The sequence below is a fragment of the Malaya genurostris genome, chromosome 2 (assembly GCF_030247185.1).
Source record: "Malaya genurostris strain Urasoe2022 chromosome 2, Malgen_1.1, whole genome shotgun sequence".
Classification (NCBI taxonomy): domain Eukaryota; kingdom Metazoa; phylum Arthropoda; class Insecta; order Diptera; family Culicidae; genus Malaya; species Malaya genurostris.
This window is the reverse complement of record NC_080571.1, coordinates 288,692,861-288,719,085: the sequence shown is the minus strand read 5'-3', so window position 1 is coordinate 288,719,085 and position 26,225 is coordinate 288,692,861. Positions and strand designations below refer to the sequence as shown.

Below are 26,225 nucleotides of genomic sequence, written 5' to 3'. Positions count from 1 at the left end.
ATTGAAGTTTACTCATTCGAAGCTATCAACAGAATAAAAAAAAACGACACTCTCCAATTGAAGCACGAAAGCGTTTACGTTATCGATAAACAAGTTTCATAATAATGCTCCGAATTATGGTTTCTTTCCGAGAGGACCTCTTCATTTTCTTCGCTCGATATCATTGACTGGGTAGGTTTCCTGAACGATGAAAAAAAATAAAACAAACCATACAACACTACTGCAAGAAGTGTGTGCTCATAAACATGCACTACCGTGACGGTGAAGTTTGATGGGGCACTCTAAGCCAAGATGCGTCGGACGCTCATAAAATGCGCGTATCGCGAGTCGTCCCGTAATAATTGATATAACAGCCGTAAAACTGTGTCAATGATTCGGATGAGTATTGGAGCTTTATTTAATGAAATAAAATTTTATGACTACTGTACAATTTTAGTATGTGTCTTAAATAACAATAAACCCCCGTCACCGGTTTGCTAAACGACGAATTGGCGGATATCTGAAAGCCATGATCGATCACCAACCGGTGGACCGGTGGCTAATCGATGGCACCCCAAGGTCATCAATTAACTCATCGTTAAACCCATCCGGTCGGGACTTACCATTTCGTACCATGCACGAAGCGCCGTAAAAGTAAATCAATTCTGACCTGGCGCGGAACCTGGTCGATCTGTTTTTTGTTGTTGTTGTTGTTGTATTCCTTACCTTGGGCCAAATTCGACGGGCCACCACCACCACGGATGCCAGGGCGCGAGTAAACCGGGGCGTGTGGATCGTTGGCGATCGTTCGGTGCTGGATGAAAAATATCAGTATGAATATCAATTTGTAGCGTTGCACACTCATGGTCAGCTTTTTGTTGTAACGATGGTTGTGGCGGCGGTCGTAGACAACTGCAAAGAGATACCACACGGAAAGAAAAAGGAGGAAAAAAATGACGGTTAACGTTGAGTAATTGGAGCGTTTTCGGTTGTCGGCTGGGCGGGAAATGGATGCGGCGTAAATGAGTGCACATTAGAGTCAATTAGTCTATTACGGTAATTGTTTTGATTGATGAATGTGGCGCTGTTCGACCGGGTGGCTTTATTGGACAAGATTATTTGATAGCACTGAACATGACAGAAGATGTAATTCCCTGCTTATCATTACGTCGTAGTGATATAAATTAAACTTTTTGTCCAAAATATAAGTCATCTTTTCATCCAAATCGTTCATATTTTTTTATCAAAAAGTAGTTGAATCACCGACGAAAACATTTCAAGGAGGTTTGGTTTAAAAAAAGCCCTGTCAATTAAAACACTATGAGAGTGACGAAACACAGCTTAGAAGGTAACCCGATCGAACAATACAATACGTATATGATCAAACAGCGCACGGCCAGTGTGCCATTTTAGATCTCATAGCACCATAGAACAGTAAATTTCACGCATTTCATTTTTTTGTTGAAGAATACCAAAAAATGCGATTGTTACCATACCTACGCAGAAATGCCGCTCCCTCCCAATTCTGGTCGGATTTGGCTTATTGCCAATTCATGTTGAGCCGAAACAGGTAAGGCTTCAACTATGAACAAATTTCGAAAATCTTCGACAAAAGTAGCAAATTTGGTTGCAGCGAAGTTTGCACAGACCCCAATGGATGAAGTTAACTCAATTGCTCGGCGTTCCGCTTCAGGCAGCTTAATAAACTAGTTGTAAATTGTAAATTTGTTGTAAATTAGCCATGCTCCTTTCGACAGATTTCGGCAAATTCTATATATTTACGATGTTTTTAACACTGAAAACTGTGTCAGACTTTTTCTACGAACAACGAGAGAAAAAATAAACCAAAATTTCATTGTTGATAATTTTTTATACCTTCTTTTATCATTAAAAACGATGAAACTTCCTCTTTCGACCTTTTTTTTCTGGAGGTATTTAGGCATTTTAAAGTGTCCAATAAAGATAGAGATAATTTACTGTGGATTAACCTACATGTTTTGAAAAGCAAGAATTGCACGTCTACAATAACTTGTTCGAGGTTAAATTTAGAAGGAATCAGTCGGTGTTGAACAGTCGTTCGCACCGCACTCGTATAGCTCTTGGCTCCTGGAAATTATTTCTGGCTGCCTAGAGTTTCATTGATTCAAGGCTTCAGTCTTTTTCAAGGCTACCAGAATCACTAACAGTCTTTTTAAAGACTAACAATTAGTCAGCCTTTCACAAGGCTGTACAAAGAGTGATATTCTAATATAATCAGTCTTTTTCAAGACTAAGAAATTATTCAGCCTTTTTTAAGGCTAGCTATTCCAAGAACTATTCTTCGAACTAATCAGTCTTTATTAAGACTACCACAAAATCAGTCTTTATCAAGACTTATCCAAACTAGGAGTCTAATCGAAGACTAATTTAGCCTAGTTAATTTAATATCAAATTTCATTCATTTCAAAAATGCCTGCGTCCAACCGGAAAGGCAACAAGCATAAGGCTAAAAATAATTCAATACGGAATAAATCACAATCCGTTATTCAACATTTTTCTAATAAAATTCACGATCTTATAGAATATGAATGTAAAAATTAAAAAAAAAACAGACGGACGGACTTCCCTTCCGTTGATTTTATGCCGCCGAACAATATTTACGAGATTCTTCCTGAATCCGATTGTAGCGACATAGAAGAAAATTCCCAAAATGGACGCTTGTCATTCTGGGGAAAAACAACAATCTATGCCACCAGTGATGGTGATGATATCCGACTTAAAAGCATTCCGTCCTAAGCTTTCTACTTTTCTGCCGGAAGTAAAAGTCTCATTTCAAATCGGACGAAGAGGAGAATGTCGAGTCTTGGTTGATGGATTGGAAGATTACGAACGTCTTATTCGATATTTGTCCGAGAAACTTCATAAATTTTTTTGATATGATATAAAATCAGACAGACCCTTCAAGGCTGTCTTGAAAGGCTTATCAAATGATCAAAGTACTGATGAAATTAAAAATTAACTAAAAGAATTGCTTGGTTTTGCCCATTGCCAAGTAATACTTATGAAAAAAAGAGCGAATGGTACTTCTAAACCACGCTCTGGAATTTCCCATGAACTTTACTTAATACACTTCAATCGAAGTGACGTAAACAATTTGAAAATTTTAGAAAAAGTACGTTTCATTTCCCACATTAAAATTCATTGGGAACATTATAAACGGCATAATCGTATTGCAAACTTAACGCAATGTCGTCGTTGCCAATGCTTCGGTCATGGAACCAAAAATTGTCATATGGATATACGGTGTTTGAATTGTGGTAAATCGCATTCGAAAGACGTTTGTCCAATAAACGAAACCACTGATAAATTTTCATGTTCAAATTGCGATGGAAATCATAAATCCAATTATTAGAATTTCCTGTCAGGGAAAAATTTTAAACGCTCGTTCGCTTAGACATCAAGTCAAATCAACGACCTTAAATTTACAGAACATACCTGAAAATCAAAAAACCGTTACAAATGCCACGCCTAATTCTCCTAAGGCACTTATTTCTTCGAATTTAAAACAAAAAACAGGTACGCCTTCCAATTCGTCTTCTAACGAAAACAATTTATTGACAGGTAGATCGACCTCGTCATCATCTTCTTCTAATGTCAGTTATGCTAGTATAACAGGTAGAAATCTACCACTTAATTCTTCTAATGTAAATAATCAAAACACAGGACCGCCTTGCAGTTCATCTTCCAACGAAAACAATTTATTAATAGGTAGATCGGACGAATCGCCTTCTTCTAATGACAGTTACTTTAATCTACCTACCAATATTCCTTCAATGCCATTCGCTTCTTTAAATGAAGTTGATTTAGGCGATATAACTGAAAATAAAATGATCTACCTACAAGATGAACTTTTTCAAATGATCATCCGAATGAATTCGACTTCATCACTTTTTGAAGCATTGCAAATCGGATGGCAATTTGCAAAAAATATTATAATGAATTTAAAATTTAACATTGATGTTAAATAATTATTTTAATATTTTAAATTGGAATGCTCGATCTTTAAAATCGAGTGAAGATGAATTTTATAATTTTTTCAAAGTTCATAAAATTCATATTGCCATTGTGACAGAAACTTTCCCTAAACCAAATGTCAAATTGAAAAGTAATGCACATTATGTGGTTCATCGTTTTGACAGGTTTACTGGAATGGGTGGAGGAGTTGCCATTTTTGTCCAACGGCAAATTAAACATCGAATTTTACCTTTTTTCAATACTAAAGTTATTGAAAGCTTGGGAATCGAAGTTGAAACCATTCATGGAATTTATTTCATCGCTGGAGCATATTTGCCATTCCAATGCACCGGCGAACAATTAAATTTCTTTAAAGGCGATTTGCAAAAACTTACAAGATATCGATCGAAATTTTTCGTAATAGGGGACTTAAATGCTAAGCATGTCCAGTGGAATTGTAGGCAAAATAACAGTAATGGTAAAATACTTCATAATCAACTCTCAGCTGGTTACTTCACAGTTCTTCATCCCAGTAATCCGACTTGTTTCTCTTCCGTGAAAAACCCGTCTACAATTGATCTGGTTCTAACAGATCAAAGTCACATTTGTAGTGAACCGATTACACATGCTGACTTTGACTCAGATCATCTTCCTGTAACATTCAGACTTTCCAACGAAGTTTTAATTAATCCAATCAGTACGATATTCAACTATCATAGAGCTAATTGGTTGGATTACAGATCTCACATAGAAAATCATGTAAATCATGAAACTATTTTAGAACATTCTGCGGACATCGACACAGCAATTGATAATTGGAATCATTACATTATCGAAGCTAGAAATCTTTCAATTCCCAAAGCCCAAACTAAATTAAATTCTCCTATCATCGATGACAATCTTCAACTGCTCATTCGGTTGAAGAATGTTCGTCGACGACAATATCAACGTTCTCGTGATCCTGCTATGAAAAACATAGTTAAGGATTCACAAAAAGAAATTAAATATAGATTTACTCTTTTGCGAAATGAAAATTTCGCTAAAGAAGTTGAACAAATTAAACCATATTCTAAACCTTTCTGGAAACTTTCTAAGGTTCTTAAGAAACCTCAGAAACCAATTCCTGCTCTCAAGGAAGGAAATCAAATACTTCTTACAAATGGCGAAAAAGCTCGAAAACTTGCTCAGCAGTTCGAGAGTGTTCACAATTTTAATTTGAATGTTGTGAGTCCTATTGAAAATGAAGTCTCACTGAAATAGGATTATTTTTCTACTGAAGTGTTATTACAAGGTGACATTATTGAGACGAATTTTGATGAAATAAAATCAATTATTAGGAAACTTAAAAGCATGAAGGCTCCTGGTAATGATGGAATTTTTATTATTCTTATTAAAAATCTTCCCGATGTTGCCTTGAGACTCCTGGTTCAAATTTTCAACAAGTGTTTTTCATTAGCTTACTTCCCAAAAAGATGGAAAAACGCTATAGTAATTCCTATCCTCAAACCTGATAAAAACCCAGCAGAAACATCAAGTTATCGACCAAGCTTACTTTCTTCTATCAGTAAACTTTTTGAAAAAAATATCTTGTTGAGAGTGATGTCTGAGACCATGTAATGTAATGTAGATGTAATGTCATATAATATTATAAGCAAATTCCGACAAAAATCGATGCAATCTTCAATTGAATCGATTCGCTCTCTGTATAAATTAGTAAGTTAGTATATAAGTTCCTTTTCCCCATTACACAATACAAGTAGGTTTAGAATTTTCCCTACACAAAAATCTCAGAATTGTGGAAGCAAACGATTCCCTCATGGTAACAACCAAATCATATATATATATATATAATAGGGCTGAAAAGTCACCACTTGTGGCTGAACACTCAATTTAAATCTTAACAATTTAATTTTAGCTCATATTTCAATAAATAGTTACTAAAAAAAAACATAGGATGTGTTTGTAACTTTATACCGTAGAATTACAATAACGATGTTGCTGTTACGTTAAAGTAAAATGTGTTTCAATCAAGGATGGCTTTTATCGTATCAAAGAACACTTACCAGCAACTCTCCACACGATTGAACCAATGCCATCAAAGAGAGACGGATATCATCGCAACAACAAATACCCGGCATGGCTTATTTAACATAGAATCGACACCAGTGCGAGAGCGAATTTCTCTCGATGACCTGTCTGAGAATCAAAGGTTAGCTTGCTCGGGATTCTCTCTGAAACAACAAACGGTTGCTTATTCTCGTTTCCCGATCCGATTCTATACAGGCAGTTGATAATTGCGATAGAATCATTTTACTATTGCCGCTTATTCTAACTATGTGCATATAACCTTTGTATAAGTTGGGTCTATGAAAATGTATGTAAATGATCTACACAAGGGTTTTGAAATATTGCAACCTAGTATGAGAATCATCAAGTTGAATCATCGATTCGATTTTCTGTGATAATTCTTAACTTGAGATTCTCTCTTGGCAAATTCCACGCAGCACCAATCATTATCAGAATGCATTTTTTAAGGGCCGTAAAATACTCAGAGTATGAAGTGGAGAGTAGAAATGTAGAAAAATTGTCTCGCGGTTCATGCAGTGAGAGACTTGAGTTCTTGTAGCATCTTCTACCGGATTGAAAATGTTGTATACAATATAGAGCTTCTGTCAAATTTTCGGCAATCACCAACACTGGTTTCAATCGATTGGTTGACGAATGACCCAAATTCATGATTCAAAACAGAATTAATCATTATTGATTGATAGTGCAGTAATAGTAACAAGTTGGTTGGCATGACTTGCATCTCAAAGTTTTCTTCAATCCGTAAGAGTGCTCTACCATAATATTCTTCAAATCGGCTTTCTATTAAGTATAAATCAATAATAATTCTACTTACCAGTAGAAAATTTAGAAGTCTTGGAAATTTCATTGGTTATCAAATATTATTGTTTCATCCGATCAAAAATAGTACTTTACTACATTTGACTTCATTTCCTTGGTTTTGAAACATACTCACGATATCGAAGCAGAAAATATCATTCCTCACAGAAAACTTGTCCGCCGCATGGGATAATATTTCTCCAAGCCGGAGGAAGCCCCACACACCGATTCCCGACTGACTTAAGTGCACGAAGATCGAGAGGGTTTTGTTTTCCTTATATTTTTTTTTGCCGCCAAATAAATCGAACTGAGCGCGGTTCCTAAAAGTCTTTAATCGTTAAAACGTGCGTGTACATTTTCGGCAAGCAGTGTAGGCCGCGCCAATTGCCGCCATGAATGAACGAGTGTACGGAAACAGTCCCTGCGGGCATTCGGCCGCGCCGACCGTTTTGGCTCTAGCAGGGACCACCGGTCGGACAATAGTTGCGATTGTGCGAGGAGGGTGCGCGCAGGAACCGACCGGTAGAAAATGAAAGTTTTTTTTCGCGATTAATTACATACTGATTGCTTTCGGAAGAAAACTGCAATGTTCCATCTTTTACCGAGATTGGAAGGTTTTCTTTTTATAAGAACATACACGAAACAGTTATGATGATTATATCAATTGCAGTTTGTTGTTTCAAAACGATTACGAATAAAAAAAAATATATTTACTAAACTATTAGATGGACCTGGGAAACCGAGTTTATTATTGGACTAAACAATTCCGCCCGAAATCTGTGTTATCATAAAAGCAAAGCCTTGGTATTACATTTCTTTGGTGGAATTTGACTTTCTGTTCGAACAGACTTCGCCGCCGATTCTAAGCGTAAAGAACCTCTGCATGGCTAGTGCTACGATCCAAATGACACAGAAATCAGATCAGCATTCAGGATTCAGCAAGAGCAAGAGCAAGAGCAAGAGCAAGAGCAAGAGCAAGAGCAAGAGCAAGAGCAAGAGCAAGAGCAAGAGCAAGAGCAAGAGCAAGAGCAAGAGCAAGAGCAAGAGCAAGAGCAAGAGCAAGAGCAAGAGCAAGAGCAAGAGCAAGAGCAAGAGCAAGAGCAAGAGCAAGAGCAAGAGCAAGAGCAAGAGCAAGAGCAAGAGCAAGAGCAAGAGCAAGAGCAAGAGCAAGAGCAAGAGCAAGAGCAAGAGCAAGAGCAAGAGCAAGAGCAAGAGCAAGAGCAAGAGCAAGAGTAAGAGCAAGAGCAAGAGCAAGAGCAAGAGCAAGAGCAAGAGCAAGAGCAAGAGCAAGAGTAAGAGCAAGAGCAAGAGCAAGAGCAAGAGCAAGAGCAAGAGCAAGAGCAAGAGCAAGAGCAAGAGCAAGAGCAAGAGCAAGAGCAAGAGCAAGAGCAAGAGCAAGAGCAAGAGCAAGAGCAAGAGCAAGAGCAAGAGCAAGAGCAAGAGCAAGAGCAAGAGCAAGACCAAGACCAAGACCAGAGACCAAGACCAGAGAGTAAGACCAGAGACCAAGACCAGAGACCCAAGTAACAATTTTTGTTACGCTAGCTTGTTTGTGACTAGTTTGCAACCAGATATTTGAGTGATTGTTACTAACATCTAACCACTTGCATGACTCAAAAAGCGCAGTTTCTACTAGTTGTTAGGTCGGCTAAAAATAAGTTGTCGTTACGTTGTAATGTCATACTGAAAGAACTTATCTTTTCATAACTTGAAAATAACTTGTTTTCAAGTAAACTAGTTGAAACTTAGTCACCATCGACATAATAAACATTGAATGAATACAGAACACTTTTCTATCATAAAAAAAAGCAGAAGAGTACTTTAAATAACAAACTTGATACAAGGTACAAATTTCACAACGATTTTGAAAATGTCGAGCGGAATTAAATTTTACTTAACTGTTTTTTCACGCGCCTTCAATCAAAATCTGTTTATAAAGATATAAAAAATAAACAACAAAATAACCCTAAGTTCGGAATGTTCAATATTATTCCAAGTAGCGCGATTTCTCATCATTTTAAATTCATATATTATGAGAATTATAATATTATCACAATCGATGTTCAATCCCTATATTATTTTCTTCGCGTTTAGAACAAAAATGACTATTCTGCCTTCCACTATTTTCGGCAAAAAGTAGTTTTGAAACAAGTAATATCCTGGTTTTATTTATGTTTCATACACTTCTTGAGACTCCATATTGTGTTCGCCATATTCAAGCCAACAAAGGTTTTGTTTGCATTTTCGTTATCATAACGTTGGGAAAATCTACCGATAACTGTCTGAATCAATGAAGAAATTATATGTCATAATTTTATAATATCTACGTTACTGCTATATCAATTCATAGTAATGATTTACATATACGCTTACGTATTTATAATGGTTTTGCAACGGAAAATAAACCTTTTTTCAACTAGTAGCTAAAAGCATAGCTGTGATCAAAGATATGTTAGAATCAAGTAACGATAACTTACAAATGATAGTTAGTTCAATGTTTACGTTATAAGGAAACACTGCTGTCACCTTGTTTTAACCAGTATAACATAAAAAAAAAACATGTTCTTGCTCTTGTTGCACCACAGTTGGGTTAAGTGGTATCAAAACTAGTTACGGGTTGCTACTATTGAAGTCAAATAAACTTATTTTCAACTAGTAGCTAGAAGCATTGTTGTGATTAAAGATATGTTTGGATTCAGTAACGATAGCTTATAAATTATATTTAATTCAATATGACACAAAGATGTTATTATTGGAAACCTAAATAACTATGATGAAACATTGCTATCACCATGTTTTAACCAGTATAACATAAAAAACATATTCGTGCTCTTGTTGCAACATAGTTTGGACTTTGTCGTATCAGAACTAGTTGCGGATTGCTACTTGGGGAGTAAGACCAGAGATCAAGACCAGAGACCAAGACCAGAGACCAAGACCAGAGACCAAGTCCAGAGACCAAGACCAGAGACCAAGACCAGAGACCAAGACCAGAGACCAAGACCAGAAACCAAGACCAGAGACCAAGACCAGAAACCAAGACCAGAGACCAAGACCAGAGACCAAGACCAGAGACCAAGACCAGAATACAAGACCAAAGACCAAGACAAGAGACCAAGACAAGAGACCAAGACCAGAGACCAAGACCAGAGACCAAGACCAGAGACCAGGACCAGAGACCAAGACCAGAGACCAAGACCAGAGACCAAGACCAGAGACCAAGACCAGAGACCAAGACCAGAGACCAAGACCAGAGACCTAGACCAGAGACCAAGACCAGAGATCAAGATTCAATTCAAGAGATTCAAACAAACTCACACAAGCTTACTTTTGTCCCCAGTTTCCGAATGCAAGAGAACCGGAAGTGAAATAAGAACGTGTTCAGTGCTATTAAATTGGGCTGTTTTCTGTAATGTTTCCACTCATATTTCAGAGTAGTTCCTTGGTAAAAAGGGTGTTGTCTCATGGTTGTAGTGGATGCTAGCCAAATTTTACGTGAAATTTGCATAAGCTTTGGTTGTATGTATATGTGATAGAATGCGTATTTCTCAGACATTTTCCCTTACGTTTGACGCCAGCAACAAATTGCTTGCCAAATCATAAATTTACTGTAAAACTTATCAATATTTTTGAATGTCGTTTCCAATCAAAAGCTTTTTTAAGACATTTAAGGACACTACATACAGTAGACTGAATCTGAATGAATCTTGACAACACTACTATCAGTGAGAGATAAGTGCTACACAAACAACCTGCTGTCCGACAACCAGAAGCACTGTAAAACAATGAGCAGTGCGTCCAGATATTAAATGAATCGAGCCGCAATATGCTGTCCATCGTTCAGATTTAAACCTGACGCAATGCTTACGGAACCCGCTCGACAGCCCAGATCTGTTCCACCTGATGCTGTCTCAAAATATCGCATATCGTTTCTTCCGCATCTCGTGGGCCGCATGGTTGATGCAATCGCAATTTTACTACAACCAGCAAGACGGTAATCATCGCGCCAAAACCAGTCAGTCAGAGTGCCGCGAAGCATGCCGAAAGATTGCCAATCATTCGCTGTCACTCTCATTCTCTACTTCGTGCCAGACTAGCAAACAATCGGGGAAAAAATTGCCCAAAATCATTTCACAGCTGACAAATGCTCATAAGGCCCTCATCATGGTGAAGAGTTTGCACATTTCGGCTCGTTTTGGAAAATTGCTTTTACTTTTCAGCATTGGTTTTACCAGCACACTTACCGCGCAGTGCACGCAGTTGAATAATTGAATTGATGTAGCTTCCACCCGCATTTTATGATCCCAGCTTTACGCAACCGCATTGAAAAGCTATAGATTTAGAGGATCGCGAAAAGCTTAGACGCACTCATTGGAATTAATATTAAACTGCTTTAAGGCCACGCATGCGGCCCAAGATTCGAGATAAGTGATGGAGTCTTTCATATAATTCCTCAGGAAAGTCGATCGCAACAGTGAACTACTGATATGGTTTACTCAATGCTTTTCACAGACGGATATTGTTGCATATCGGTTGAATTAAAACTGGTGATTAACCTCGTGATTAACACGATTTTATGTAATGAAATAAACGAAAACGATATAAGTTTTTCGCTTGACAAATGTGGCATACTTAACAGCAGGCCATGATGTTTGAAATGTACTTAGGCAATGGCACATTAAAATAATTTCTACGAAGTGCCGGTTTGATTCTGAATGGTTCCTTCGAGATGTCAAGAAAGACATTGCACGTAAGCGCTTATTTTCTAAATATGTCAGACTTATGTTGAAGATGAAACATAAATCGGAAAAGGAACCAGTCACCAGATCCAAAGAAGGCATGATGATGATCACACTTGTAACGCATTCTTAATAGGATCTGTTCCCCATAGGAGATCAAATTGCGAACAATAAAATCGGAAATAATCGTAACGAAACTGCCCAAACCGAACCGTGAAATCCCCATTGTAAGCTCATTCCCAATAATCGGGATCTCGGCGAGCGTCTACAGTCCCCTTCCCAAACCCCTTTCGAATTAGTTTCGCTCTGGTTCAATCACGTTGGGTGGAGGTTGGCGGCAATTCAACCGTCAATTCAACCATAAACATTTATAGCATCGTAGCTCTCGATGGGTCACCGGAACGAGCGCGTCAACTCACGAGCCGTCGTCCCTAGTGTGAAAAGGTGACTCACGCCGCGATCGCTTTTGTTGAGAGTTAGGCGTTGATGTTTGCACGATCATAAATCATCGCTGCGTTGAAGGGGGGGGGGGGGGGGGGGGGACTCCGGTCGTCTCTCTGGCACCGGCCGACCCGCCGGCACCGATGTTGGAAGTAAAGATCAATTCTCCGGTCCGAGGTTTGGTAGATAGCGCGTCGGTTGCTCCTAGACTTTGTGGCGGAAATTCGGACACCGCGTCTCTGTCGATTCTTGTTATTTTTCATTTTTTTTTGCTTGTGTTTTGCCGTATCGTAAACAGCTGTTGTTGTTGTACGTTGATGGCATGGGCAATCATTTGCCTGTACACCTTTGGCATTGCTTTACTATCCAGTCAATTTGGTATGGTCAGTTATAAAATTCAACAACTTTCGCTTCGGAACCGATTCGTACGATCTGTGTGTGGGATGTGGGAATTCGCGAAGCGTGTGATTTTCTGTCTAGGTGGTCTGGTTTAGAGCTTGGTTGTCCCTTCTAGTACGAAAAATCGATATGTTTGCTCATACCAATGGTAATTAATATAGGATCTAATTCAAGTTGAAACACCTGCAGTGTATCGCAGTTGACTGAGCAGGAAGTACAGCAAGTGCATCATTCCGGTTGGTTCAGGTCCAGAGCTCAGTTCCAGTTCCAGTATTAGGAATTTAGTTCAATTTTGAATCAATTACGGGACGTTAGTTTTCTTAAAAAAGATCGATCGTGTCATTCTGCTAATGTTCGTTTGTATTGGAACACAATACAACGAATAGTGGACAACGATGGGGAACATTGTACGAAATCAGCCCTTCTAATGGTTCCAAATGCTATCTAACGAACTATAAAGATTGCTTCTTTGCAAATCGGAGATAAAAATAATCAGTTTAGTTTTATAATTTGATTAGGTTTTTGCACTTTTCGCGCAGTGTAAAATTCGCACCAAACGAGTGCGAATAAAGCCAGCATTTGACTCTTTTGCATTCGTGAAAAATGCTCCGAACAGTATGTAATATCGAAGAGAATTCCACAATTTTACTCTTCTGAAAGTCAGAAATGAATCCCGTACAGCATTTTGATAGTTTCAAAATTCTATATGTTGCTATTTTTGTGGCCGTAGGGAACGCCCAATTGTGAAAAAGCTACAAATGAAATCACGTTAAAAGAAAGCTCTTAACCAAAATTGGTTCAGTATGGAATCAATCGGCACTGTGAATATGCATAGCCGAAATGAAATAATCGACATCGAAATTATGTACTCTCATTTTCTCCGCGTTATTTTGTGTGGTAGAAAGTATTTGTCGCCAACAAGTCTATCTTCAATGGTGTATTTACCGTTACAATTCTGTAAGCAAAGTAAAAGTAAAAGTTGCGGAATTCACACAATCAACTCATACGAACAATAATCATTTTTACTCGTATTCACGTTATCCAGTTATATCTCTGACATTACCCACCCGTCTTTTTTGTCTTTCTCATATAGAAAGGTTATGCAATCACTGTGAAAACCGACTTTTGAATCGAGGCCAGGAGGGCCGAATGTCATATACCATTCGACTCAGCTCGACGAACGGAGAAAATGTCTGTGTGTGTATGTAGGTACGTATGTCACAACTAATGTCACTCGATTTTCTCAGAGATGGCACGACCGATTTTCACAAACTGATATTCAAATGAGAGCTCTTACGGTCCCATAGATCGCCATTGAATTTTATCCCGATCCGACTTCCGGTTCCGGAATTACAGGGAGATATGCACCAAAAAATGTAATGTAAAAAAATGCAGTGTAAATGAGAAGCCGTATGGTCTCATAGATCGCTATTTAATTTTATCTGTATCCGACTTCCGGTTCTGGAACTACAAGGCAATATGTGCAAATCTATGAGAAAATGCAAACTCAATTTTCTCGGAAGTTTCTCAACCGATTTTTTCAAACTTAGATGCAAATAAAAGGTCTTGAAATTCTTTAAAAAGTTCTCAAAAAGTTGATCCAGATCCGACTTCCGGTTCCGGTATTACAGAGCGATTAGTAAAAATTTTCAATTTCATGAGTATTTTTCCACAAGTAATAGCGAAACGAGGTGCACATTTTTATAAAACTTGCCGCTAAATTCATCTAGTAGGCAGATTTGTTAGTTAGCGGATATATATATCTACTTTGGGACTAATAATTTCGGAATAATTCCGGAAGCACCGATAATAGCGAAGAAAATCTCCAAAACCGAAACTCACTTCGATTTCTCAGCAACGGTTAAACCGATTTTCAAAACTCTAAAATTCAAATTTAAGCTCTCATTTTCTTAAAAGATACTTCGCAATTTCATCCAGATCCGACTTCCGGTTCAGAAATTATAGGGCAATAAGTATCAAAACTTTAAAACTATCATACGTGCATGATGCAATATCGGTACGTGCTGGTATGGAAGAAAAAAACGCCACCGCCTAGCACACGGCTTGCTTTGTTCCATTTTGTGTAACGTGCAGAGTTGCCACATTTAAATTTATATTAACTTGACATAACTGTTCCCAAATTGAAAAGGTGATGGTAATCTATACCAGAGAAAGTTTTTGATTTTATTGAAGTTTGAAAAAAAAAATTTACAGACTCTTCTAGTGATGTTTTCGAAAATATAGGGAAAGGGACACCACTAGGTGGATTAAAAGAGGTTTTAATTCTTCATAATACGAATGTTTTAAAGTTTCGATAAAATCCGATAAATTGTAATGACATTGCACTGTACTGATCGAGTCATTTTCATTTTATTTACTCAAGCTTTCTTGTTACAAAAGCCTTCTTAGCGATGTAAATCTCCAGATGTAAATTAGTTTTGAATGAACGAACTCTAGATAAAGTTTTAAATTGTAGTACTTTTCAGTGGAACTTGAATTTATTCATTCCAACTAACGCTTTTGTCTGCTAAAATCATATATTTTTGTTTGTTTTTAAGAATAAAATGACTTCATTCAAACTTTAGTGCAAGGTAATTTTGGATACTACTTTTATTTCGATTTACATTCAATTCATTTTCAAATTCCTTATAATCTTATTATTCACATAACACAATCAAGCCCTGGAATTTTGATTAGTGTCCAATGATTCAGTGCTTCATCAGTCCGGTCAAGATCTCTGCATCAATTTTTTTTGTGGAGAAAATGTGGTATGTAACGCTATTTTCACAAATATTTATTATCAATTCATAAGCTTGAATTGTGGAAAACTCCCAAGGAAATGAAAGGAGCATATAAAATTTTACTTTTAAAACGCGTACAAACTTTATTCGTGGGAGAAAGGAATTCTCTGTTTTTTCGCGCGGGAAAAAGTTCTCTGGTATATAAGAAATAAAACTAATACTGTTCATTTAAACAGTAAGCTTAGTTAAATCATTACACAAATGAAACCATAGGTAAATTGAACCATTTTTTTCTAATACCAAAATTGAATCAACATAGACTTTGCTGACAACATTAACTCGACTTTGGTTGATATGTAATAAACAGTTCGTCTATTTCAGCAATAATATCAGCCGGAACTAATATTATTTTCATTTGACTAGACCAAAATTTTGATTCAAATCGAATAAACGCATCCTAAGTTACTACCTTTAAGCAATGGCTTTTATCGTATCAAAAAACGCTCTCTAGCAACTATTCACGCAATTCAATCAGTGTCATCTAAGAGAGGCGGATATCATCTTAGCAACAAAAGACCGGCCTGGTTCATTTAACATAGAATGGACACCAGTGCTAGAGCGAATTTCTATTGATGCCCCGTCTGAGCATCACGGGTTAGTACGCTGCTGTGGGGATTCGCTCTGAAGCAGAAGTTGGTCACTCATTCTCGTTTTGCGTCCGACTCTATACGGGCAGTGGATAATTAGGATAAAATCTCTTTACTATTGCCGTTTATTCTAACTATGTGCATATAACCTTTGTATAACTTGTGCCAATGAAAATGTCTGTGAATGTGACAGAGAGAGTTGGTATCACTGGGAGCACGGTGTCTAAGTGCTACTCTAAAAAAAGTCTAAGTTCAATGTGTTGTTTGATACGTATAGTTAAAAATTTGGTCGAAACAGTTATTTTGATTGAAAGTGCAGGTGTGGCAAGTGTGTGTTTAGTAGTGCGAGTGCTATTTGTTGAATAATGTTGAATCTCAAAACTAAAAATGCTCAAGCGGCGGAAACTGAGAATTTACTGCCCAAAAATTCAACGATATTAACCGATCGAAGCGCCGTCTGCATATCATTGTCGGTGTTATCAGATTCTTGTGGAATGTGCGAAAATCTACAAAATTTATTTTATTTTTTTCAGTAGTTGTGTTTCATCTCATGGTGTTAACAGAAATACGAATAGGAGAAAAAGGATATTTGTGAGATCGTTCCTTAGAGATATTTTATATTATTCTTACTTATTATATTTCTCCTGAGTATCGAAAATCAGCTTTTGTTAAGATCATATTGTTTACCAAAACATATCCGGATCTCTTTCCCCTCTTCCCCCCCGCGGTCTCTAGAAACAACGAGTATCGATCTAACATTCCTTCCTTTTCCTCAGTAACTCACTCTTTGGTCGTAGCCGGCGTCTTTATTGATTACTAGCTGACCCGTCGAACTTAGTCTCGCCTGAAATTATTTTTTTAAATTTATGTTTTCGGACAGCAGAGTTGTCAAACGTTAATGTTTCTTTCCATTATTCTACTGATTACTTGGCTTACAATAAACGAATTACGACAAATTCATATCCAACACATTAACTTCGTCCCGAAGAAGAAATATCATCAGGAATTATTGTGGATATGTTCAATGCTTTTGTTACGCCATCTCATCCTTCGAGTCAGTGTATTGAACAGAGATTGTAGATCTATCTCAAACTAAAGGTTTGACATATGGGATGATGGATTGTATTGAATCATATCTGACTGGTCGTAGTACGACCGTGAAAATTGGCGACTGCGTTACTCCATCATTCATCGTGAGCTCTGGCGTTCCTCAAGGAAGCCATCTAGGACCATTCATATTTCTACTATATCTAAATGATCTGAATTTCGCATTGCAATGTATGAAGCTATCATTCGTGGACGATTTCAAGCTGTTTCATCTCATCAATGATCTGAAAGACTCAAATTTCTTGCAGTCACAGTTGGATGTATTTTCTAACTGGTGCAACGTCAACAAAATGGTTATGAATGCCTCTAAATGCTCTGTTATCTCCTTCTCTCGTAAACGAACCACGACCAAGTATGATTACACTATTTCGCAAGCTGTACTAAAACGGGAGACATCAATTAAGGATCTAGGAGTGTTATTGGATTCAAAACTTAGTTTCAAAGATCACATAGAATATACCCTCTCTAAGGCATTAAAGATGCTAGGTTTAATCTTTCGCATCTCAAAAAATTTCAATAACATATACTGCCTGAAATCGTTATATTGCGCTCTAGTTCGTTCTACACTGGAGTATGCTGTTGTTGTTTGGGCACCATATTACCAAACTGATAAGCTGCGCTTTGAAACTATCCAGCGCAAGTTCATTCGTTTTGCTTTGCGTCGCCTGCCCTGGAGAGATCCATTGAATCTTTCAAGCTACGAGAATCGATGTAGGCTTGTACACCTCGATTTGCTAACTGTCCGCCGTGATACACTGAAAGCTGGACCTCATCCAATCTCGAATTGATTGTTCAGATCTCACACAACAGCTAAGTTTTGACATTCATCAGCGTAATTTGCGGTTTAATCCCTTTCTCAGAATTCCTCGTGCTAGAACTAACTATGGCTTTAATGAACCGTTTTCGAGTATGTTTCGCGTATTCAATACTTGCTCTGATGAATTTGATTTCAATTCATCTCGAAACTCCATTAAAATCCGTTTTCTTCGAATCTTTTCCCGCTAGTTTTATTAAGATAATCAGACGATATCAATAGTTGTTAGTTAGCTTTGTAGTTTAAATAAGGGTAATCTAAGATTTCGTTATGTATCATTTGGACAAATGTTATCTGTTGATACAAAAGATGAGATGGTTTTATGCCTGCTAGAGAAGGAGAAAAAAAATCTCAGCTCCAGCGGGCTTTTCCCTTGCTACTAAATAAACAAATAAACAAATAAACAGATGGATGGAAAAGAGATGACCAAGATAAATACTTTAAATTGATCCCACAAATTTCCAAAAGCAGCCCTCGGGGATTGTTGTTTGTCATTGCATGTTAAGACTTACTTGTACCGAAGACGTTTAAAAATTTAATAGCAAATCCTTAGGGATTATCGAAAGTAATAAATTGGTTTTGAACGGTTGTCCATAACCTGCTTCACCGCTAGTGATATTACTTAGTCGTGTTTGATGAATGTTCGAAGCAGGATAATGACAGGATCAATTTTCGATTAACGAATTAGCGATAAAATGAAAAATTCTTGGACATTCGAAAGTTCAAATTACCCTTTTATTAAATATTGTGTCCATTAACTTTGACATGAACGCTGGATTCGTTCAAGAATTGTATCAAAAGGCCTTTCATTCGTCGAGCCACCACATCGTTTTGCTTAGTATTCAGTCCTGAGAATCAATATTTTGTTCTAGCGGAGTGAACATGAGGAGTGATTATACCAATATTCTTCTTATCGTTAAAGCCAGTGTACAAAACAGCAGATCTCACAACTAATGGTTCTTATCTGCCACGATTTCTCCTTCAGATATGATATTCATGATTCGCATAAGGTAATTCGTCAAGTAATTAAAAGTTCGGAAAATGAAATGATTTGGCTTAAGCAGCTTACAAATCTGTATGAAATGTTCAAAACGACGAATGCAACAATGAGAGATTCTCTTTGTTTACTTTCTCTTTGGATTATTACGGTACTCTTAGCAATCCTTCACACTACCGATAATAATAACTAAAGCTATCATCTTTGAATCTGCACTGAATAAATTACCGACAAAAAGCAGGAATGTTTCGCAATAATCAAAAGAGAAAATAAACAAAGAGAATCTCTCATTGTTACATTCGTCGTTTTGAACATTTCATACAGAAATGTCATGAATATGTGCATCCTAAGCAGACCGTTTTGAAGTAAACCACTCTTGAAAACTTACCCGAATCGGCTGAACAAACTTCAGCATGCTAAATGCCAGGAAAATATTTTCATCTGAACTCATTATTTCAACAGCAGAATCCTATCATTGATACGAAAAAAAATCGTTACATTATTTGATTTGTTCAACTCACGCCCACGATGGCCAACATTATTCATCTAACTACATCTACTTGTAAAAGACATTAGAACTTTTGCTTCTGTTTACGGTATAGCTAAAACAGTCATGTGCATTCTACCATAAGGTCATTTGGCAAGTAATGATTTTGATACCCTATTAGGCACGTGTTTCCAAATGACGAATCAATCATGCATGTGAAATCTCCACACAAAACTATTCATTGCGCGCCAAAAAATTTATTCGACGATCTAGTATTCTTTCCTTCGACGGTCAAGCGCTTATGCAACTCGTTGCGCGCCATCAATCGTAAATCTAGCAATCATTGGCGATTTTTCCAGTGGAAAATTCCATTGTCCATACAAAATAACTTTATTGGTTTTTCCCACTTTTCCGGTAAGTTTTCCTAATTTTTTTGATGTACGAACCCGGTGGGGGTAAAAACTGATCAAACAAAAAAAGAATCATCTCAATCCGTCCATCCGTTCTTACGTGATGCGATTACAAAGAATGATCTCTGCATTTTTATATATATAGAATAGATATTTAATGAAAAGTTAGGAGTAAGTGGGTATGTACAGTGAAAATGATTTGCTTCTCCCAAGCTTCATTTTTTTGATTCATTGGACATTTCCACTCATTCGGTCAATCACGAAGCTCAACTACGTTAGATCTATTTCAGTTTAGCTCAGCTCAGCTCAATGAAAATGTATGTGAATGCTCTACACAAGGGTTTTGAAATATTGCCACCTAGTATGAGATTCACCAAGTGCAATCATCGATTCGATTTTCTGCGATAATTTGTCAACTTGAGATTCTCTCTTGGTGTATTCCACACAGCGCCGATCATTGCAAAACTGTAACTATTTGGCAAGGGCCGTGAAATACGAAGACTATAAGGTGGAACGAAGAAATGTAGAAATATTATCTCACGGTTCATGCATTGCTAGGCTAGGCAGCGAGATCTTGTAGCACCATTTTCCAGATTGAAAATGTTGTATACAATGTAGGGAAATGTCGAGCCGCTTTCTGCCAAATTATCGGCAATCACCAACACTGCCTATAAGTAAGTTCCGAAAAGTAGAACTATGAAAATGTTTCTAAAAACTAACCGTTCTGTAATCGGCAGAACTAGTACATCGAAATGTGTGTTCGTCTTCAATTTAAGCCGTGTGGCATCCGGCGGAATTATTTTTTACCAAGAATTGATCCACTGGTTACCTGTTCCACGTCGCAAAAGGCCCAAAAAATAGGAACTCCTAAGTCAAGGTGTATTTCCGTGCCGATGACTGAATGGCTGCAGGAGGTTAAACAATGCAGTCGTGAACGGAATATCTTGGGGTTTTCCCTTATTGTGTTTAGCGAAGCTCTGGCACAATGGACGATTTCATTTTTCGCAACTCGTGGGATTTAAATGATTCAAACATTTAAAAAAATCCTTACATGGTTCGCTATAGGCGATTATAAGCCAATATATTTGGTTTCTTCTAGTTGTTGTACGATAAGTGCTGGAGATGGAGTGTTCATTACTCTAATTGATAATGGTTAAAGTGGCACAAATCAATCTCCAGCATAAACGTACAGCAACTATAAATCTATTCAGACTTCTGCAAGAAGGTAAAGCTTCTATAGCTTTGGCTCAAGAACCATATTTCCAAAAGGGAAACTTCTACGTTGGAAAATTGTTAAACCCAGTCTTTGTTGCCTTCAACAAGAACGGCATGACTAATCCACGTGAAATGCCTCGAGCATGCATACGTGCAAATAGTGCTCTCGATGTTTCTCTCATATCGGAGCTCACAACTCGGGATATTTGTGCTGTCACAGTTGGTATGACTATTGATGCCATAGACAGAAAATATGTCTATTGTTCGACATATTTGCCGCATAACCAACCTTCGCTAAGCGATGACTTCAAAAAGGTTGTATCATACTGCAGCAAAAGTGATTTACCGCTTGTAATCGGCAGTGACATAAATGCTCATCATTTGGGGCAGCACAGATATAAATTTGAGAGGTTCTGATATGATGGAATTTGTGAGCAGTACAAACCTGCACATAGTCAATGCAGGAAACCGTCCAACTTTTGCGAGATCTGGAAAAAGGAGGTTTTGGACGCTCTGCTCTGATGGAATTGCGATTGAGTTGGTAAATTGGCTCGTCTCCGATGAGCTCGAACCTTCGTTGTCTGATCATAAGTACATCTTCTTTGATCATTCAAACGTTAAATTTGATATTATCACATATCGTAATCCCAAATCTACAATCTGGGACCTCTATGAAGAGGGCTTGGCCACTAGATTTTACGGATACCAACCAACAATTGAAACCCCAATTGATTTGGAAAATGTTGTCGACGAGACAAACTCACTCATAGTTGCAGCATATGAAGAGGCTTGTCCATTTCGGATTGTGCGAGCTACTAGAGGAACTCCTTGGTGGAATGCTGAACTAAGGAAACTATGCAGAAGAGCTTGGAACCACCGACGCAGAGATGGGTCGGAGGCATTCGTGTCGGCTCGAAGGGCTTACAAAAATGCTCTTCGATCGTCTGAGCGAAGTGGTTGGAAAAGCCTCTGCACAAATGTCTCTAGTCTCAACGAGGCTAGCAGATTAAATAAGTTACTTTCGAAGTCTAAGGACTTCAATGTCAGTTTTATAAGAACTTCAGATGGTGAACACTTGTCTGATGAAGGTGATGTACTTCACTATCTTTTTAACACTCACTTTCCAGGATGTATGGATCCATCACCGACAGCTCTTCCCGAGACTTTTTCAGGTAGTTACGATTCTTGGGCCCTTGCTCGAAGCTTTGTGACGATTAAATCGGTCAATTGGGCAGTTGAGAAATTGAATACCTCAGCATTTCAAATGCTGATGAATGGGCTGATGAGTTGGCTAGAGCTGGTGCAACGAATGATTTCGTTGGTCCTGAACCAGCTTTACCACTTTAAACTAGTTGGATAAAGCACAAGATTCGTTCTTGGGCTGCATCCAAACATGCCAGCTACTGGCGCAGCTTGCAAACTTGCGCTCAGACAAAAGCATTTCTACCAGATTTAAATCTGAAAATGTCAAAGTGTCTACTGCATTTCTCCAAGCATCATTGCAGTATTCTGGTCAGAGCTCTGACTGGACATTGCAAACTCAATTATCACATGGCTACTATTCAACGTGCTGAGTATTATTCGTGTGATTTGTGTGAATGGGATTATGGTACTTTATATCATCTGATATGTAACTGTCCCGCATTGACGCAACTACGTATCCGGGTTTTTGGTTCTCTATACAAGGTTGAGCCTGTGTATGCGGAGCTAAACTTAAAGGATATTCTCTCGTTTCTCACCCAATGTGGTAAGGAGCTATAGTCAGAAGGGTTCATCGTTCTTCCTGGAGTGAATGAATCCTTTCTGTATTCACCTCAATAGGGTTTAGCAGATTGTTTCGCATCCTTTAGGGGGTATCGAATTTACTTCTGCTCGTACATACTGCGAATCGTTCTGCTTTTGTAAGATCTCTAAATCCTCTCGGGGGTCAGCAGACTGTTCGGTACTTCGTAGAGGTTCAGAATATACTTCTGCTTCCACTAAATGTGATCCCCAGCAGATTGTTCAGTATCCCTTAGGGGTGCAGAGTTTACTTCTGCTTTTATGTGTTTTTGCGTCGTCAATTTTTCCCATCCTCCTAGGCCAACCCTTGCCATTTCCTTTCAATCCTTCCCTCTTATATATCGGGAAAATTATGCTAAAAACAAATTGATGGCAAGGCACAAATCTCCAAATATCAAGGGGAACGTGCCATTTGAGCCAATTTGTTCTGATTCCTGAACCGTTCTGTAATCGGCAGAACTAGCACTGCGTCTCAACTCGCATTGTTTACAGTAATATGAATAGGAAAAGCAGAATACTGGTGAGATCGTTCCTTAGCGACATTTCACATTTTCCTTATTATAGTTTTCATTACTAAAAATTAGGCTAGACTAAACTCCGTTAATTATTCGGGGAACGTTTGATCAATGGATCAATGGATCTGTTTTTATTCGGGTTAAACGCTAAGCTAATTGATAGTGAAACTCTCGACAGTCGGTGTCCGGAATTTTACGAGTTTCGGAAGAAATTTCGTATTGTAGTTGGAAGCACATATTAATACAAAACGCGATAAAATTACAACGTATTCTCGGTAGCCGGCTACAGAGCGCAATAAACACATGATAATTTCAGTATTACCCAACGGGTGAACTGATGATTGATAAAATAAAAACAGCAAAAAATAAACAATTTCTTACATACTGTTCTCTTTTTACAACCTTATCAAATGCGGGTAAATCGTTCTGCCAATTGAATTTCTCTGGTTGTGATGAAACACATCTCAGACACATCTGTCTGTCTCACTATCAAACCATTCCCTCAAAAATCAAAGCACTCTTTCAATGATATGTACGATTTCGTTGTGTTGCTTTTGCCGTTTATTTTTTCAACCTTATGTTTGCTCGATAGGATCTTTATTAAACATTTTATTCATACTTTGTAGAGTCAAGAAGAAATCGGTTTTTTCGTCCTTTTCTTCCTATTTCACATTTGAAACTCGATATAATTTTAAAGGAATTGACGCAAAAAAAAATTTATTCTTTTAATTTGATGAATTTTATCTTTATTCTGAAAAATCAAATAAAAACTGCCTACGAATCTTTTCAATTCCAACTTACCGTTCAAAACTCAGACCACAATAGAGCGAGTTCTGTTCTTCTCCTTTTCGATTCCTCCCGCCGACGATGTAACTGCTTCCCGAATCCGAGCTCTGTAAGCTCCGTAGTCGAAATACTACCCTCACTAGCACCGGAACCGTTCTGAGATACGATACGCGTAGGGGCCCCCGGCAGTCCCAGACTTACTCAACACTCTGGCTATCTAGGAGTACCACTTCAAAGACTAATCCTCTTTGGCGCACATTAATCAAACGGACGCGTTCCTTTCGGCTGCCTCTTTTCCCAGCACTGAATCCGTTTTCCACGCCATACACGCCTAAAAGCTCTCAGCAAACTTCACTTCCTTCCCAAAACAGCAACCGCGATCGGTTCGTCGTGCGTTCCCCCTCCCACCAACAGGCATGCGGCAACGAAGGGTCCGGCATGAGTCGATTTGGTAGATAATTTAATAAACTTGTTCCAAGCTGGCAGGGCTCGTGTATTTGTGTAAACGTTGCAAAAAATTACTTTGAACTTGACCGAAATCAATATTTTTCTTTTTTGGTCGAGGGTTCGAAATAAAACAAAACTCGTTTTTTTTCCCTTCCCGAACACTTGGCCCGAACTGTGGTTCGTTGGTTCGCTGGACTACGACGACGACGACGACGACGACGACGACGACGCTATTAACGCTGTGATACTCTTTTTGTACTCCACAGAGCAAAAGCTGTACCCGACCCCCGTTCGGTGTCTCTGGATGATGTTGGTGATGACGATGTTTTTCGAATGATGTCGAAACGATCCCGGCAAAGTGTATCTGTTTTCGACCGACACTCTCCGCTCCCGTTGGCAGTTCTGGCAGCAGGAGCAACTAAACTCCTGAATACCCGCACTTCGTCCCTGGTCGATGACACGAGGGGAAGGTGGCGGCAAGTAACAACACTACACTCGCGGGAGGACCCCTCAGAGATCGCACGACGTCGTTCGGTTTTTTTTTTCGGACACTACGCAGAAGTTGTACCCCCTTCGGTAGTTTCTGCAGTTCCGAAACAACCTCACACCGCTCGAAACACGGGACCAGGCGCGAAATGTACTCTTCCGACACCACGGGCTTTTGCTTTCTTTCACGTTTTTATGTTTTCATTCAACACACAACATATCAATCAAAAAGAAATTAATATATTAATAAGCCTATTTTTCTTCTGTCTCTTCTTTTTCTTCTTCTTTTCCTTTTTCGATCCGATTGGATCCCACAAGCCTAGAGCCGAACGGGAACGTGATGGTCAGGCTTTTTTCGAGGCTTGAACACACATTTGATCAGTCGATTCTTGTTTTTCGCCACTCTTTGCGTTGTGTTTCATGCGTTTTAATGTTGGCTTTCTGTTTGTTCACTTCCACTTTGCCACCGTCCCTCGCCCGAGACTTGATAATGGGACACACTCTCAGCCTGTGGCGGTAAATTTATCGTTAATCACTAAGTTCACGCTAATAGTGCACCACACCGTAGGTAATGTCTCCAATCATCCGGTTATCCTTGTGACCCGACGAACAGGACGTTCGTTGACCAAGCGACGAACCCCGTTATCCTAAATATTCCTAGTTGAAACCCGACGAGTATCGAAAACTGCTTGCGATTTGTTGTACTGTCGCGATTCGACTGATCGGTTGATTTGAAAGGGTATTAAAATTTAAGTTTTACTACCTCCAATCACTGTGCGGGCTGAGCAGAGAGACGCTCGCCACTCACCGCTCTCCAGGTTCGGTTGAGTTGAGTCGGGTGTCATTCTCATGGGCACCGTGAGGAGATCAAGTCACTCATTGGGGGGCTGGTTTATGCTGGCTTGGGTGGCTGGTTGTTTTGGGTGGATTTCTGGTCGGGCGAGATCGAAAATTTAGTTACAATTTGGCGTTGCTGTTTGCAGGGCCGGTGAAACGGGTGGGTACGGTGGGTAATACTACCCACCCGACAATTCCAAAGGTGGGTAATTACCCACCTAAAATTCCTAACGAAAAATACTATTATTTTTATTAGGATCATTTATAACAATAAAAATATTTTTATTGTAACTGAGAATAGTAAATAAAATCAGAATTATAAAATACTAGTACTCAAGGTAGAGCGAGGATGTGAAGATATACAACAAAAAGGTGAGGCGTGACAATGGTCATTTGAGCAAGCAGAAATCTTTTAATGACTTAACTTTTACCTTCAACCAAAGGGGTCGAGTTTAAGCATCTCATTCATGCAAATCACTCGAGTCTCTGGTATGCCGGAAAATACCGAAAAAGGTCA

General features: G+C 38.4%; 1 protein-coding gene across 1 annotated transcript in view; it reads right to left on the bottom strand.

The window, feature by feature from the left end:
* Positions 1-25,575, bottom strand: part of LOC131430480 (uncharacterized) — a 39,917-nt gene extending 14,342 nt beyond the window's left edge. Inside the window, exons 1-2 of the mRNA XM_058595498.1 lie at positions 23,954-25,575; positions 706-891 (exon numbers count right to left, since the gene is read on the bottom strand). Of these exons, the coding sequence (XP_058451481.1) occupies positions 706-844 (139 nt within the window). The 5' untranslated portion in view covers positions 845-891; positions 23,954-25,575. The remainder of the gene's footprint in view (positions 1-705; positions 892-23,953) is intronic.
* Between the last annotated feature and the right edge of the window lie 650 nt (positions 25,576-26,225).